At 43.6% G+C, this 17530-nt stretch overlaps 1 protein-coding gene across 1 annotated transcript in view; it reads left to right on the forward strand.

Annotated features, from left to right (window-relative positions):
- Positions 1-17530, forward strand: part of DCSTAMP (dendrocyte expressed seven transmembrane protein) — a 48427-nt gene that overhangs the window by 19475 nt on the left and 11422 nt on the right. The window contains exon 2 of the mRNA XM_077268110.1: positions 14741-15079. Coding sequence (XP_077124225.1) covers positions 14741-15079 — 339 coding nt within the window. The remainder of the gene's footprint in view (positions 1-14740; positions 15080-17530) is intronic.

The raw sequence follows: 17530 nt of genomic DNA on the forward strand, positions 1-17530 counted from the left end.
TCCCACATCATTGACACCAATCACACGTAGGGTCCAGTAGTCAGTGCTTGCAGAATGGAGGAAGCCAGCCAGTGTCGGACTGGGGTGCCAAGGACCCAAAAATGTATTGACTGTAGAGGACTGGGGGGTCTGCAATACAAAGATAGGTTATTACACTTGGGGCTATTTAGTTTGGAAAAACGAAGGCTAAGGGGTGATCTTATGTTAATGTATAAATATATGAGGGGACAGTACAAAGACCTTTCTGATGATCTTTTTAATCATAGACCTGAGACAGGGACAAGGGGGCATCCTCTACGTCTGGTGGAAAGAAGGTTTAAGCATAATAACAGACGCGGATTCTTTACTGTAAGAGCAGTGAGACTATGGAACTCTCTGCCGTATGATGTTGTAATGAGTGATTCATTAATTAAATTTAAGAGGGGACTGGATACCTTTCTGGAAAAGTATAATGTTACAGGGTATATACACTAGATTGCTTGATAAGGCGTTGATCCAGGGAACTAGTCTGATTGCCGTATGTGGAGTCGGGAAGGAATTTTTTCCCCAATGTGGAGTTACTCTTTGCCACATGGTTTTTTTTTGCCTTCCTCTGGATCAACATGTTAGGGCATGTTAGGTTAGGATATGGGTTGAACTAGATGGACTTAAAGTCTTCCTTCAACCTTAATAACTATGTAACTATGTAACTATGTAACTATGTATGTGACTTAGATAAAGAGGATTAGTTATAGAATGGGCTTATAGAAAAAACTAATACTATAAAAAATTGAACTTTATTAGATCAGATTAAAAAATCACAAAAACCCAAAAAATCAAAAACAAAAAATCAAAGACTAGGCAGCTAACAAAGAGCCGACCTGCAAAAATATCACATATTGGGTGGGCCTATTAGCCCTGGTAGCCCCTAATGAGCCCTACCTGACAGCTGAGGTTGGCACCCTATTAGACGCAAGTGGCGCCCCCGCTCCACGGCGGCTGGCCCTAGAGACCCTAGAAGTCCCTGCTCAAAGGAACAAGTTACAGATATATATCACTTGGTCGCAGACAGTAAACCACAACAGACACTCCATGGGCTACAATGGCCCAACCGGAAAAACCGCCTGCTACTACCAGTTACTGAGCAGTCCTTATAGTCAGGGTGGGGTAAGGAAGCAGATTGCTACATTACTCAATAACCAAATTTCTACCAACAAACAGATCACAACATGATAATAAATCCAATAAAACCCCAACAAAAAGCATTCCCTAAATAGACCAGTTTATTTTTATTATTTGGCTGAAAGGAAAAGGAAAAAAACAAGAAAATAGAAAAAATTCCCTCCACAGTCCCTATTTAGGGCATCCCTTCCTGCCTGTGGAGGTTGGCACCCTAGATAGATACGCAAAGTGGCGCCCCCGCTCACCGAAGGCTTCCCCTAAACAATACCCTACAGCTCTCCCTTCAAAAGGGTACCAAAGTCCCAATAGAGAATAAAGAATGGGAGGAAAAAAAAAGTAGGAATACTAAAGGAGTTATCGTTAGGTCCTAGTCCCAAAATGGACTGCTAAATGGAGCTGCTCAGTAATCACCCCCTCTATTCATGTTAGTCCATCAGTTTTCTAGAAAAAAACTTTTTGTGGTATAAATTACAAAGTACAGATATAACAGTGCACACTATCATCCAACTTATACACTATGTTCCAAATTATTATGCAAATTACATTTTTCTCGGATTTTCCTAAATGGTCGGTGTAAATGACAGTCAGTCTAATAAAAGTCATCACCCGTTAGAGTATACATAGAGTTTTATTGAAGAAACCTCCCAATGATAACAGTATAATCTCCAAAATGAATAAAAACTCAAAATTCACTGTTCCAAATTATTAGGCACAGTAGTATTTCTAAACATTTGATATGTTTTAAAGAACTGAAAATGCGCATTAGGAGGTCACATTCACTGAACAAAAAAGCTATTTAACTCCAAAACATCCGAACAGGCCAAGTTACATGTTAACATAGGACCCCTTCATTGATATCACCTTCACAATTCTTGCATCTATTGAACTTGTGAGTTTATGGAGAGTTTATGCTTGTATTTCTTTGCATGAAGTCAGAATAGCCTCCCAGAGCTGCTGGTTTGATGTGAACTGCCTCCCACCCTCATAGATCTTTTGTTTGATGATACTCCAAAGGTTCTCTATAGGGTTGAGGTCAGGGGAAGATGGTGGCCGCACCATGAGTTTATCTCCTTTTATGCCCATAGCAGCCAATTACTCAGAGGTATTCATTGTCATGCATGAAGATGATTTTGTTCCTGAAGGCACATTTCTGCTTTTTAGACCATGGAAGAAAGTTGTCAGTCAGAAACTCTATTTACTTTGCTGAGGTCATTTTAACACCTTCAGGAACCTTAAAGGGCCCTACCAGCTGGTTCCCCATGATTCCAGCCCAAAACATGACTCCTCCACCTCCTTGCTGATGTTGCAGCCTTGTTGGGACATGGTGGCCATCCACCAACCATCCACTACTCCATCCATCTGGACCGTCCAGGGTTGCTCGACACTCATCAGTAAACAAGACTGTTTGAAAATTAGTCTTCATGTATGTCTGGGCCCACTGCAACCGTTTCTGCTTGTGAACACTGTTTAGGAGTGGTCGAATAGTAGGTTTATGCACCACAGCAAGCCTTTGAAGGATCCTACACCTTGAGGTTCGAGGGACTCCAGACGCACCAGCAGCTTCAAATAACTGTTTGCTGCTTTGTAATGGTATTTTGGCAGCTGCTCTCTTAATCCAATGAATTTGTCTGGCAGAAAAGTTCCTCACTATGCCTTTATTTGCATGAACTCTGTCTGTGCTCTGTTTCAGTCACAAATCTCATCAGAGTTAGATGATCACTCTTAAGTTTTCGTTAAATATCTAATTTTTTCATACCTTGTCCAAGGCATTGCACTATTTAACGCTTTTCAGCAGCAGAGAGATCCTTTTTATTTCCCATATTGCTTGAAACCTGTGACCTGCATAATAATGTGGAACATCATTTTTGAGTAGTTTTCCTTTAATTAGAATCACCTGGAAAACTAATTATCACATGTGTTTAAGATTGATTTCAGTGATTCATTGAGCCCTGAGACACAATACCATCCACGAGTTTATTTGAAAAACAAAACAATTAAATCTTTATGACACTTAAATCCAATTTGCAGAATAATTTGGAACACAGTGTAGAGACTTATGTCTACTGGACCACCCACATCTCCAATTAATGAGTGTACACACAGCAGCCAGTACGGCATTTAAATAAATCTCCAGTAACAACTATTGCACTTTGCCCATACAGTAGAAAGAGGACCACTATTAGTCTCAGCTTTGATGATAAGCAAATTCAAAATGATCCCCATGGGCAATCTAAGCATTACCCATACTAAACTGTGTGTTGCACCATGCCAGGGGTTCTTAAGTAGTACATGCCCCTGTTAAACGATACTCAATGCAGATCAGCATAAAACATAACACAAAAAGCCAAGACAAAAAAAACTTAGCTTAGATAGATCAAGTCAGCATCGACACGTTTCCCTCCCATCATGCGAGTTCCTCAGGAGGCATAGAGAAAAGTTCCGTGCTCCTCCAGAGCATCAGAAAAATGTTCCTTGGTTGTGCCAAGGACCCACCAGTAATCAAATCCAGGACCCCACTTTTCAGCTACATGCAAATGTGACATTATCCTCAATCACAAATTTCTATAACAATGATCTGGGTAGATTGTTAAATGAACAAGATGCCGCCTTTGTCTGTACATAGTGATTCAAGTACATAGTGCCGAGTACTGCTCATATAAGAGGGTGATGGCTCACTCCTGTACAGCGGCCCACTGGAGGATTCTCCTGTTCTCCCGTCGGCCAGTCCAAGCCTGAAGCCAGCTGAGGATTTGGTGAAGAGCTGCGGCTGCAGGAGAGGTGAGCATAATTGTATTATTTTAACCCCATTTATAAAGGAAATTATGGTGGAAATATAAACAGAATTTTAAGCCAGTGTGAATAGCACCTGAGAGAGGATAAATACAGTGAATAGGAGTTAGCAAGGCTCCATCCGATTCTCATTACTGCAGTGGAACGGCATGTCATTTCATGCTTATACTGCACATTTATGGCAAAGTGCACTATGGGGTTAAACATCAAAGATCATGCTGTGTAATAAGCATAGAATATTCGGGGACGTTGGGACTTCTCCATCGCACTGTGATAATATGGGTAATACAGCAATGTTCCCACCACTACATGGTCATCAGAGGCGTGATCTTCTGATTTTTGTACACATAGCATGCTTGTGGTTACTCATTCTAGACTTCTCTATATGGGTGAGAATTTCATGCTGCTGAACAATCTATAAGTAATTCAGCAGAAAGCAATTATTCAGCTGGATATTCTGGCAGAAACACGTGACGGATGTCGTGCCACAAAATGTCCACACGTCTATTCTCTCAAGTAACTTTGCCAGAGACTAGGGCTGAATAATAGAAAGGCCAAAGAGATGGGCACTGTATGCCTTGTCAGGTGTGACGAGTCTTAGGGTATGCGCTCAGCCTCAATCAATGAAAAAAGTAATGAACACACATACTGCAACGTCAAAACGACTTGCTGTGCACATTTTCCGATTTTGTAACCTCTTTTAACTGTTTCAGGCTTTGAAAGTCTGTGAAGCGGCTAAAAGAAGTGACTTGATCATTCTTCAGGTGACTTCAACTTGGAATCCACCACTATTTTATATATAATATATCAATAAAAACACCGATGGCAAAGTCGCCGCAAGAAAATGAGAAAGAACACGCTTCAGCAAAAACACAGCTGACGTTTTCCTGAAGCGTCTTCCTGTAGCAAAAACTATGCTGGTACGCTGGTGTCTATAAGACACCGTGTGCACATACACTTAGTTATATACACATGCGGCTTTGATTTGTTTTTTTTCTGCATGAAAAATGCAGACTATGGCCAGAAAATAATAGCGGAAATTCTGCACGTTTGTGTTGCGTGTTATGTGTCTTTGCTGATCACTCATTTTTGGCGGAAAAACGCCAATAAAAACAATGAAAGAATTGACATGCTGCATTTTTTTAAATCAAGGAAAAAAAAACACACCGTGTAAATGCAATTTTTTTAAATCTCCTTCTTTGTGCTCTGAATTTAAATTGTGCTGTAACCGACCCAAAAAAATCCAAGGAGGGAAAAAAGCAAAAACGTAAGGTGAAAGCAGAACCCTCTAAAGAGATGTCTAGTTTACAAAACATACCAACATTAATGTCGGGGTTAAAAGGGAAGTTTAAGTCCTGCCACCCAGTCCCATTGATGACCCTGGAGGTCACTTCCAACTCTGAAAGGGAGAAGATACAGATTAGATATTAGAAAAAAAAATTGACAGTGAGGGTGATCAATGAGTGGAACAGGCTGCCACGAGAGGTGGTGAGTTCTCCTTCAATGGAAGTCTTCAGAGGCTAGAAAGACATCTGTCTGAGATGGTTTAGTGAATCCTGCACTGAGCAGGGGGTTGGACAAGATGACCCCGAAGGTCCCTTCCAACTCTAACATTCTATGATTCCATTGGGGAATATTTGCAACCAACCCGGGGCCATCTACTTCTAGGCAGGGTCTGCATAAACTCTGCCCAACATTTGCTGGGACAAGTCCAGAATTTCTCAGGACTGTAAATGACAATTCAGGATAGTCCCACAAAATAACTTACAGTTGCAGGTACGAGAAAATGTTAGCAATTTTACAGTTAGCAGAGGGGGTCCTCTGTTCACCACTAGGCTCGTTTACAAAGAGTTTCTTTTGCTCTGGAGGACCCTTCCTGACCTGCATTGCACTGGGCACTTACTACCAGGTTTCCCCAGAGATTGCAAAGGAATACTGGGGTCCCTACAGGGTGACACTTTGTGATTAGTTTATTGTTGTCAATGACCCTTGCTGAAAATTTGGGATTGTCCAAAGCAGAGAACCATTTTAACTAAAAAAAAAGGGACAACTTTCAGTCTTGCATTATCTGTTTCATAATTAATTAAAAACTGAAATACAAAAAAAAACTGTTTTGTAGCTTCCTTACAAAAAAGCTGAAGGTTTCCACTGACTTGACTATGTGAAACCACAAACTAGCTGATGTCATGCTACCTAGGCTGCGCAAAAGTGCCATGCAATCGTCCACACAGTCAGAACTTCTTCAAAATTTGGCCCTTCTGTCCAAACCTATAATTTTAATACAGTGGTTAAAGGCTTAAGGCTAATGTTACCTTTGCAGTGGATTTGTTATTGCTCATTTGTTTCCTAAATGCAAAATTAAGCATTGCTTGATATAGTCTTCGTTAAAAAAAGTTTTACCATTTTGCCACCGCAGAGTATGTGTAATTCCTTCTCCTAACGAGCTAGTCTACAAATTCACAAAATCTAATAATTTAATAATGCAATATAGCAACCTAATGATTGTGCTGCATAGTACAAAGATTTTGCATTGTAACTTGTACAACCCCTGGCAAAAAATATGGAATCACCAGCCTTGGAGGATGTTCATTCAGTTGTTTAATTTTGTAGAAAAACAGCAGATCACAGACATGGCACAAAACTAGAGTCATTTCAAATGGCAACTTTCTGGCTTTAAGAAACACTAAAAGAAATGAAGAACAAAAAATGTGGTAGTCAGTAATGGTTACTTTTTTTTAACTAAACAGGGGAAAAATTATGGACTCACTCAATTCTGAGGAAATAATTATGGAATCACCCTGTAAATTTTCATACCCAAAAATAACACCTGCATCAAATTAGATCTGCTCGTTGTTCTGCATCTAAAAAGGAGTGATCACACCTCTGAGAGCTGTTGCACCAAGTGGACTGACATGAATCATGGCTCCAACACGAGAGATGTCAAATGAAACAAAGGAGAGGATTATCAAACTCTTAAAAGAGGGTAAATCATCACGCAATGTTGCAAAAGATGTTGGCTGTTCACAGTCAGCTTTGTCTAAAATCTGGACCAAATACAAACAACATGGGAAGATTGTTAAAGGCAAACATGCTGGTAGACCAAGGGAGGCATCAAAGCGTCAAGACCAGAAACTTAAAGCAATATGTCTCCAAAACAGGAAATGCACACCAAATCAAATGAGGAACGAATGGGTGGAAACTGGAGTCAACGTCTGTGACCGAACTGTAAGAAACCGCCTAAAGGAAATGGGATTTACATACAGAAAAGCTAAATGAAAGCCATCATTAACACCTAAACAGAAAAAAAACAAGATTACAATGGGCTAAGGAAAAGCAATCGTGGACTGTGGATGACTGGATGAAAGTCATATTCAGTGATGAATCACAAATCTGCATTGGGCAAGGTGATGATGCTGGAACTTTTGTTTGGTGCCGTTCCAATGAGATTTATAAAGATGACTGCCTGAAGAGAACATGCAAATTTCCACAGTCATTGATGATATGTGGCTGCATGTCAGGTAAATGCACTGGGGAGATGGCTGTCATTACATCTTCAATAAATGCACAAGTTTATGTTGATATTTTGGACTCTTTTCTTATTCCTTCAATTGAAAGGATGTTTGGGGATGATGAAATCATTTTTCAAGATGATAATGCATCCTGCCATAGAGCAAAAGCTGTGCAAACATTCCTTGAAAAAAAGACACATAAGGTCAATGTCATGGCGTGCAAATAGTCCGGATCTCAATCCAATTGAAAATCTTTGGTGGAAGTTGAAGAAAATGGTCCATGACAAGGTTCCAACCTGCAAAGCTGATCTGGCAACAGCTATCAGAGAATGTTGGAGCCAGATTGATGAAGAGTACTGTTTGACACTCATTAAGTCCATGCCTCAGAGACTGCAAGCTGTTATAAAAGCCAGAGGTAGTGCAACAAAATACTAGTGATTAGGGTTGAGCGACTTTTACTTTTTCAGGATCGAGTCGGGTTTCGCGAAACCCAACTTTGTCAAGTGAAATCGGCCGATCATCGGGTGAAATCGGCCGATCATTGCGAAAAGTCGGGGGCCGACTGAAACACGAAACCCAATGCAAGTCAATGGGGAATAAAAGTCGGCAGTGAGTGGAGGACAGGAAAACACCTACAGAGCCCATTTTAATGTCAAAAACATCAATTATTGTTACTTAAGCTTGTCAATCTTAATTAACCTTATAATAATAGTTAGGTTTTGAAAATTGGGGGTCATTTGGTTAAAGTTGTGGGGGGGGGGGCTGGCTCAATTTTTTCTTGGGCCCAGGAAATCTGGAATACGTCACGGCGGTGGAGCAGGGAGAGGTAAGTATTTCAACTTTGCAAATGCTGTGATCCAGAGCAAGCAGGGGGGCCCACTCGTTCGCATTGGCACTGGCACGGGGCCCCTCAAAGTACGGCGTTGTGTTTGACGGCGGGGGCGCCTCCCACCGGCAGTGACACTTTTGCGTACTATGACGGGCCCTGTGACAGTGACGTTGCCAATGAGTATGCCCCCCCACCTGATGAAGGAACCTGCACTTTCATATGCACCTTCCTCTTTGTCCCCGTGTAAGGTGGTATAGTATGCGGGAAGGGGGACCTGACTTTCAGCAGGGTCAGATTCTTGCTGTGTAGAGTGCAAGGGGAATGTAGTGGTCTGGGTCAATGTACCAGCAGACCCATCAAGCAGTGGCTGGGTAATAGGCAGGATGAGGAGGAAACACAGATATAGGCCCAAAATAAAAAAGGAGGCTAAAAGCAGAAAAAAATTGGTAACAGGAGTAAACAGGCAGCATTGCTTTGTTCAGTGGAGGACAACAACAAGCAGCAGCAGAGACTGTTAGTAGGGCCCAACCAAACTAGTAGGGCAAATACAGTTTCAAATTCTAAATACAGGCCGAAAGCCTGTAGATTGAAACTCAGCTTTGTTTCTTTGAGGAAACCAAGAGGCAGCAGCAGATGTCACTAGGCCCAAACCAAGAACCAGGCCAAATGCAGTTTCATATTGTTGATAGAGGCCGAAAGCCTGTAGATTGAAACTCAGCTTTGTTTCTTTGAGGAAACCAAGAGGCAGCAGCAGACGTCACTAGGCCCAAACCAAGAACCAGGCCAAATGCAGTTTCATATTGTTGATAGAGGCCGAAAGCCTGTAGATTGAAACTCAGCTTTGTTTCTTTGAGGAAACCAAGAGGCAGCAGCAGACGTCACTAGGCCCAAACCAAGAACCAGGCCAAATGCAGTTTCATATTGTTGATAGAGGCCGAAAGCCTGTATATTCAAACTCAGCTTTGTTTAGTAGAGGTAGAGTGGGTGCATCCACCTGTCCAGGCAAACGGCACTTGCACAGGTGCTTGCGCCAAGTGGTGACCACGGTCCTGTGGAGGGGAGTCAGCCCATTTAGGGAGGTATAAAAATGGCCTATGGTGGACATTCAGCAGCTGCAAATGGAGGAATTGGCAAAGTCAGTAAGAGGAGGGCAAAAGCGAGTCATTTATCACCCAAGCTACGTGTCAGCAGGGGAAGGTGGGGCAAAAGAATTGGCAATCCATGATTGGTTCATTTTAATGAAGGTTAGATCATCTACATTTTGGGTAGCCAGACGTGTCCTTTTTTCAGTCAGTATTGAACCAGCAGCACTGAAGACTCTTTCTGAAAGCACACTGGCAGCAGGGCAAGCGAGCTCCTGTAATGCATATTCTGGCAATTCAGGCCAGGTGTCTATTTTAGATGCCCAGTAATCAAAGGGGAATGACCTGTGAGGGAGAACATCGATAAGGGATGAAAAATAGTTTGTAACCATACTGGACAAATGCTGTCTCCTGTCACTTTGAATAGATGCAGCAGTCTCTGTTGTGTCAGCGGTCATTGAAAAATCACTCCACAACCTTGTCAGAAAACCCCTCTGTTCAACGCCACTTCTGATTTCGGCACCTCTAGCACCTCTGTCATGTTGCCCCCTACGGCAAGTGTGAGGACCATCACCGCCTCTGTGTGCTGGGAATGCCTGAACCAAACGGTCTACAAGAGTTGCTTGTTTGGTAGCCAATATTTGCTCAAGGTTCTCATGTGGCATGATGTTTTGCATTTTCCCTTTATAGCGTGGATCCAGGAGGCAGGCCAACCAGTAATCGTCATCGGTCATCATTTTGACAATGCGGGGGTCCCTTTTTAGAATACGCAAGGCATACTAAGCCATGTGGGCCAATGTTCCTGGTGTCAATTCACTGGTCCTGCTCGGTTGAGGAGCACTTTCTTGGAAATCCACATCACAAGTGTCCCGCAAGAAACCTGTACCTGACCTTGCAACGCCACCAGTTTCAAGTGGCCCCTGAGAAGCATCCTCCTCCCATACATAGTCATCCCCATCATCCTCCACCTCATCCTCTTCGACCGCCACCTCGTCCTGGACAGTTCCCTGACCAGACAATGGCTGACTGTCATCAAGGATTCCCTCCTCCTCGGCTGCAGACGCCAGCTCCTTGATGTGCGTCAAACTTTGCATCAGCAGACACATAAGTGGGATGCTCATGCTTATGATGGCGTCGTCTGCACTTGCCAGCCGTGTGCATTCCTCGAAACACTGAAGGACTTGACAGAGGTCTTGTAGCTTGGACCACTGCACACCAGACAACTCCATGTCTGCCATCCAACTGCCTGCCCGTGTATGTGTATCCTCCCACAAATACATGACAGCACACCTCTGTTCACACAGCCTCTGAACCACGTGCAGTGTGGAGTTCCACCTTGTTGCAACGTCGATAATTAGGCGGTGCTGTGGAAGATTGAGCGATCGCTGATGGTTCAGCATATGGCTGGAGTGTACGGGCGACCGGCGGATGTGCGAGCAAAGTCTTCGCACCTTCAGGAGCAGGGCTGGTAACTCCGGATAATTTTTAACAAAGCACTGCACCACCAGGTTCAAAGTGTGAGCCAGGCAAGGTATGTGTTTGAGTTGTGAAAGGGCTATGGCAGCCATAAAATTCCTTCCATTATCACTGACTACCTTGCCTGCCTCAAGATGTACACTGCCCAGCCATGACTGAGTTTCTTGCTGCAAGAACTTGGCCAGAACTTCCGCGGTGTGTCTGTTGTCGCCCAAACACTTCATTTCAAACACGGCCTGCTGACGCTTCCCACTAGCTGTTCCGTAATGGGACACCTCGTGTGCAACACTGGCAGCTGCGGATGGAGTGGTCGTGCGACAGCACTCTGTGGATGAGCTTTCGCTTCTGGAGGAGGAGGAGGAGGTGGGGTGGCGAACGTCTACAGCCAACTGTTTCCTAGATCGTGGGCAAGACAGAACTGTCCCACTATTGCTGTCCCCTGTGGACCCTGCATCCACGACATTAACCCAGTGCGCCGTGATGGACACGTAACATCCCTGGCCATGCCTACTGGTCCATGCATCTGTTGTGAGGTGCACCTTCCCACTGACAGACTGCCTCAGTGCATGGACAATGCGGTCTTTGACATGCTGGTGGAGGGCTGGGATGGCTTTTCTCGCAAAGAAGTGGCAACTGGGTAGGTCATAGCGTGGTACTGCATAGGCCATCAGGGCTTTGAAAGCTTCACTTTCAACTAACTGGTAGGGCATCATCTCTAACGAGATAAGTCTGGCAATGTGGGCGTTCAAACCCTGTGTACGCGGATGACAGGATGAGTACTTTCATTTCCTAACAAGAGTCTCTTCTAGGGTGAGCTGGACTGGAGAGCTGCCTATGGTGGAACTAGCGGTGGTGGTGGTTGTGGACATGGCAGATTGAGAGTGAGTTGGTGATGTTGGCCTACATACAGTGCTTCCTACCAATAACCTTCTGACTCCCTGACTGCTTTGGCCTAGCGACGATCCCTCCACATTTGCTGCTGGTGTCCTAACCGGAGGGCTTACAGTGAGGGAAGCAATGTTGCGGTGCTGACTACCTTCATTCAGACCTGGTGCACCAACGGTACGGGACGTTAGGTAGTTAGTCCAGGCTTGCAAGTGCATGCTGTTTAAATGTCTACGCATGCACGTTGTATTTAAATTGTTAAGAATCTTCCCTCTGCTAAAGGTCTTTGAGCATTTTTTACAGATCACTTTTGACTGATCATTGGGATCTTGGTCAAAAAAATGCCACACTGCACTCTTCCTACTATGGAATTCCGTTTCAGGCATTGCACGCTGTGCAACTTTCACAGGATGGCCACGCTGTCCTAAAACTGGTTTTGTCAGACGTTTTTTGCCTGATACGGGCCTGCCAGTTGACAGCTGTTGCGATGTAGATTGGTGCTGCTGTGGATAACCCTCCTCCGCTTCTGAGCTACTGGCAGCGCCACCCTCTTCCCCCAATGGCTGCCAATCTGGGTCAACAACTGGGTCATCTATCACCTCCTCCTCAATGTCATGTGCACCTTCCTCAGTGTCATCGTGTAAGGTGCTATAGCGTTCGGGACAGGGCACCATAGTCTCATCAGGGTCAGATTCTGCTACGTTCACATTAGCGGCGGGCGCCGCAGCGGCGCCGCATGCGTCATGCGCCCCTATATTTAACATGGGGCGCATGGACATGCGTCGCACTTGCGTTTTGCGCCGCATGCGTCGCTGCAGCGTCCGCGTCCGGGCGCAGAGGACGCAGCAAGTTGCATTTTTGCTGCGTCCAAAATCAATTAAAAAAAGGACGCATGCGGCGCAAAACGCAGCGTTGTGCATGTGTTTTGCTGCGTTTTTGTTTGCGTTGTGCGCTGCGGCGCCGACGCTGCGGCGCACAACGCAAATGTGAACGTACCGTAACCCAGGCACAGTATGTGTAAAGAGCTCCATGGAGTAACCTGTTGTGTCGCCTGACGCATCCTTCACTTTTGGTTTGGGAGAAGGACACAAGGAAACGTCTTGTTCCTGACCGGGAGCATCCACTGACGACTGGCTGCTGTGACATTTTGAACTTTGGGAAGAGGAGGCCAAAGAGCTAGAGGCTGAGTCAGCAAGGAAAGCCAAAACTTTTTCCTGCTGCTCCGGCTTTAAAAGCTGTTTTCCTACTCCCAGGTAAGGGAGCCTTCGAGGCCTTGTGTAGCCAGACGATGACGCTGGCTCAACACCTCCAGCCTTAGGTGCTACTGTGCTTTTGCCACTACCACCAGATGCAGCACCACCATCAGTACCAGGTGACAACCCACGGCCTCTTCCACCAGACTTCCTCATTTTTGGGGGGGAGACACAGAACCACAACTCTGGCCCTGTGGTATAACAGTAAACTATGAATGTGGCAGAAAGTGGCTGCCTGATATATACGACACACTAGCAGTACAGCAGAATATACACTGTGTGCGAATTTTAATCTCCCTTTTTTTGGGGGGGAGACACAGAACCACAACTCTGGCCCAGTGGTATAACAGTAAACTATGAACGTGGCAGAAAGTGGCTGCCTGATATATACGACACACTAACAGTACAGCAGAATATACACTGTGTGCAAATTTTATTCTCCCTTTTTTTGGGGGGGAGACACAGAACCACAACTCTGGCCCAGTGGTATAACACAACACTATGAACGTGCCAGAAAGTGGCTGGAATTATTATTTAAAAAAAAAATAAATAAATATCAAGCTCCCTACAATGAGCTCAGGACAAGTATGGCAGCAATAAAAAGGACTGCTGAACACAAAAATGTGGACAAATAAACAAGATAGGTAACTGTGCAGAAAGGTGCAACAGGAATTTTGCTTTTAAAAAAGCAGTTGGTTTGCACAGCACCGTGCACACAGCTATGCAGCTGCTGCACTAAAATACGACCTCCACTGTCCCTGCACAAAAAGGTGGTGTGGGACAGTGAAAATCGCTCCAGCACAAGCGGTTTGGGGGTTTATATTTCCTCCCTAACTTTGTCCCTGCTTCTGACTAACTGCAGCAACACCTCTCCCTATGCTCAGATCGGCAGAAGTAAGATGGTGGTCGGCGGGAACGCCCCTTTATAGCCCCTGTGACGCCGCAGACAGCAAGCCAATCACTGCCATGCCCTTCTCTAAGATGGTGGGGACCGAGACCTATGTCATCACGCTGCCCACACTCTGCGTCCTCCTTCATTGGATGAAAAACGGTGGTGACAGCGTCATATGAAACGCGACTTTGGCGCTCTGATCGTGTACCGCATGGCCGATCCCACACTAGGATCGGTTCGGGTTTCATGAAACCCGACTTTGCCTAAAAGTCGCCGATTTATGAAAATGACCGATCCGTTTCGCTCAACCCTACTAGTGATGTGTTGGAGTGTTTTTTTGTTTGTTTGTTTTTCATGATTCCATAATTTTTTCCTCAGAATTGAGTGATTCCATAATTTTTCCCCTATGCTTGGTTAAAAAAAAGTAACCATTACTGATTACCACCTTTTTTGTTCTTGATTTCTTTTAGTGTTTCTTAAAGCCAGAAAGTTGCCATTTGAAATGACTCTAGTTTTGTGCCATGTCTGTGATCTGCTTTTTTTCTACAAAATTAAACAACTGAATGAACATTCTCCAAGGCCGGTGATTCCATAATTTTTGCCAGGGGTTGTATATAAAAATTGTTCACATAACAATGCTTTACAGAGCACATATAAAGCTGTTATACAGTGCCATAATGCTGATATACTGTACAGTGCCATAATGCTGCTATACTGTACAGTGCCATAATGCTGCTGTACAGTGCCATAAAAATGCCAACTGAATTACTTCCACTGATAACAAAGTAAGCACTATGTCATGTCAAGTTTTTCTCGTGCTTTTTTATTAACTAATTTAACATGATTTTTTTTACTTTGCAAAGCACATTCAGGTAAACCTTGAGGATTTATTTAATTCCAGAAGGACAGAGGATATCTACCACAACCAGTTGAACATCAATCTGTTTGAACCTCAGTGCACCCCTAAACCGCAGCTCTCTCTTTCCTCCACCTGGATCCCTTTGGCCATATTAATCAGTGTTTTACTTTTCCTTGGTTTAATCTCTACTTTCCTCTTACAAATCAAGTTGCTGCTGATTGCAGAATTCTACCCTGACAAAGACCTAGAGCGGGTCAAGTACCTTCATAACAAGATACAGCAAGAACGGACATTATTGTCATCACCCTCTAAAAGTGGAGAACTCAAGAAAATTATTTCCAAGGTAAGATGTCATTAGTCATTCTTTTTTTATTGAGGACCATATCTGCATTTATCTATAAACACAGAAGTAGGCCTATACCTATAGGGGAACCGGGTGGAAGGGCAACCTTCCTAGACTGAACATTGTGCATCGATATATAGCTCTGGCAAAAAATAAGAGACCACTGCTAAATTTTCAGTTTGTCAGATTTTTCTCTTTATAGGTATATTTTTGAGCAAAATGTAAATTGTTCTTTTATTCTATAAACTACTGACAACATGTCTCCGAAGTTCCAAGCAATACATTTTGTATTTATTTTCTGAAAACGAGAAATGGTCAAATAACAAAAAAATGCATTGCATGCAGACCTCAAATAATGCAAAAAAAAACAAGTTCAAAATCATTTAGAAACAACAATGTTGTAACTCAGGAAGAGTTCAGAAATCAATATTTTGTGGAATAACCATGATTTTTAATCATAGCTTTCATGTGTCTTGGCATGCTTTCCACCAGTCTTTCTCACTGCTTTTGGGTGACCTTATGCCACTCCTGGTACAAAAATTTAAGCAGTTCTTCTTTGTTTGATGGCTTGTGACTATCCATCTTCCTCTTGATTACATTCCAGAGGTTTTCAATGGGGTTCAGGTCTGGAGATTGGGCTGTCCATGACAGGGATTTGATGTGGTGGTCCTTCATGCACACCTTGATTGACCTAGCGGTGTGGCATGGCGCATTGTCCTGCTGGAAAAAACAGTCCTCAGAGATGGGGAACATTGCCTGAGCAAAAGGAATCAACTGTTTTTCTAGGATAACCTTGTATGCGGCTTGATTCATATGTCCTTCGCAAAGATTAACCTGCCCAATTCAAGCCTAGCTGAAGCATCCCCAGATCATCACCGACCCTCCACCAAATTTCACAGTCGGTGCAAAACACTGTGGCTTGTACGCCCCTCCAGGTCTCCGTCCAACCATTAGATGACCAATTGTTGGGCAAAGCTAAAAATTAGACTCATCAGAGAAGATTAACCTACTCCAGTCCTCTATGGTCCAATCCTTATGGTCTTTGGCAAACTTCAGCCTGGTTCTCCTTTGCTTCTCATTGATGAAAGGCTTTTTTCTAGCTTTACATGAGTCCTTCCTCTAGGAGCCTGTTACGAACTGTTCTTGCCGTGCACTTCACCCCAGCTGCCATTTGCCATTCCTTTTGTAGGTCACTTGATGTCATCCTGGGTTGGCTGAGTGACATTCGAATAAGATGACCGTCATCCCGGTCAGTGGGGGGTTGTTTTCGCCCTCTGCCGGTCTGTAGCTTTGTTGTCCCCAATGTCTGCTGCTGGACCTTGTTGTAATGGACTGCCGTCTTAGAAATTTTAAGGATGGAGGCTACGTGACGCTCACTGTATCCCTCTGCTAGTAAAGCCAGAATTGAGACCATCTTTTCCTAATTCAAGACTTTTCTTTTCAACTCCTTTGGCATGGTTAAAAATTATTTTTTAATTCCTATTACTTTTGGGATATAACTAGAACTTGTTTTGCCATCCAGCTTGTCCTATTGCAAGAGGATTGTGAACACCACAGCAGTGTTTTTTATACTGTACTTTCCTTCTTTAAATAAGATTTGGTTCAGGTGATCCCTAGTGATGAGCGAGTAGCATTGTTGCTCTGGTCTCCCCAAGCACGCTCGGGTGATCTCTGAGTATTTGGATGTGCTCGGAGATTTAGTTTTCATTGCCTCAGCTGTATGATTTACGGCTTCTGGACAGCCTGAATACATGTGGGAATTCCCTAACAAACAGGCATTCCTCACATGTATTCAGCCTGTCTAGCAGCCATAAATCATGCAGCTGAAGTGATGAAAACTAATTCTGCAAGCACATCCAAATACTCGGAGATCACCCGAGCATGCAACGAGTATACTCATTCATCACTAGTGATCACCTAATCAGAAGCACATTAAGTAGAATGAGGTGTACTCGGGTTGGAATTCAACTGACACTGGAATGGAATGGCTGTCACACATGTAGAGAAGCTGATGTTTATAAAACTGTGCGGTGGACTCTTAATTTTTGCCAGAGCTGTATGTAGAGATAAATGGAGCTCTTGCACTGCCTCAGAGTTAGAGAGAAAAGTTGCAGCAGAAACTCAAGATTTTTAACTATTTTTCTTTATAGAAAATATTGTGCTTGCTCTACAGAAGTGGTAAAGCCGCAATTATACTGTCTCCATGATAATAGAATTTTAGAATTATAAGCAATTTTTAAGTTGATCTGCCAACAGATTTCACAATTCTAATTGAATACATTCTGAACCCCTTAATGCAATTGTAAGGAACTGGACATACTGCCCACGTTCCCTCTTGAAGAACATGTGTATTGTTAGGTTGTGTAATGTGAACTATGACATGCGTCAGTGGTGTTGGTATTGTGTTCTGCCCAATAGTAAGGAGAGTTAGAATTAACGACTGGGACTAGC

Source organism: Ranitomeya variabilis, chromosome 6 (assembly GCF_051348905.1).
Source record: "Ranitomeya variabilis isolate aRanVar5 chromosome 6, aRanVar5.hap1, whole genome shotgun sequence".
Taxonomy (NCBI): domain Eukaryota; kingdom Metazoa; phylum Chordata; class Amphibia; order Anura; family Dendrobatidae; genus Ranitomeya; species Ranitomeya variabilis.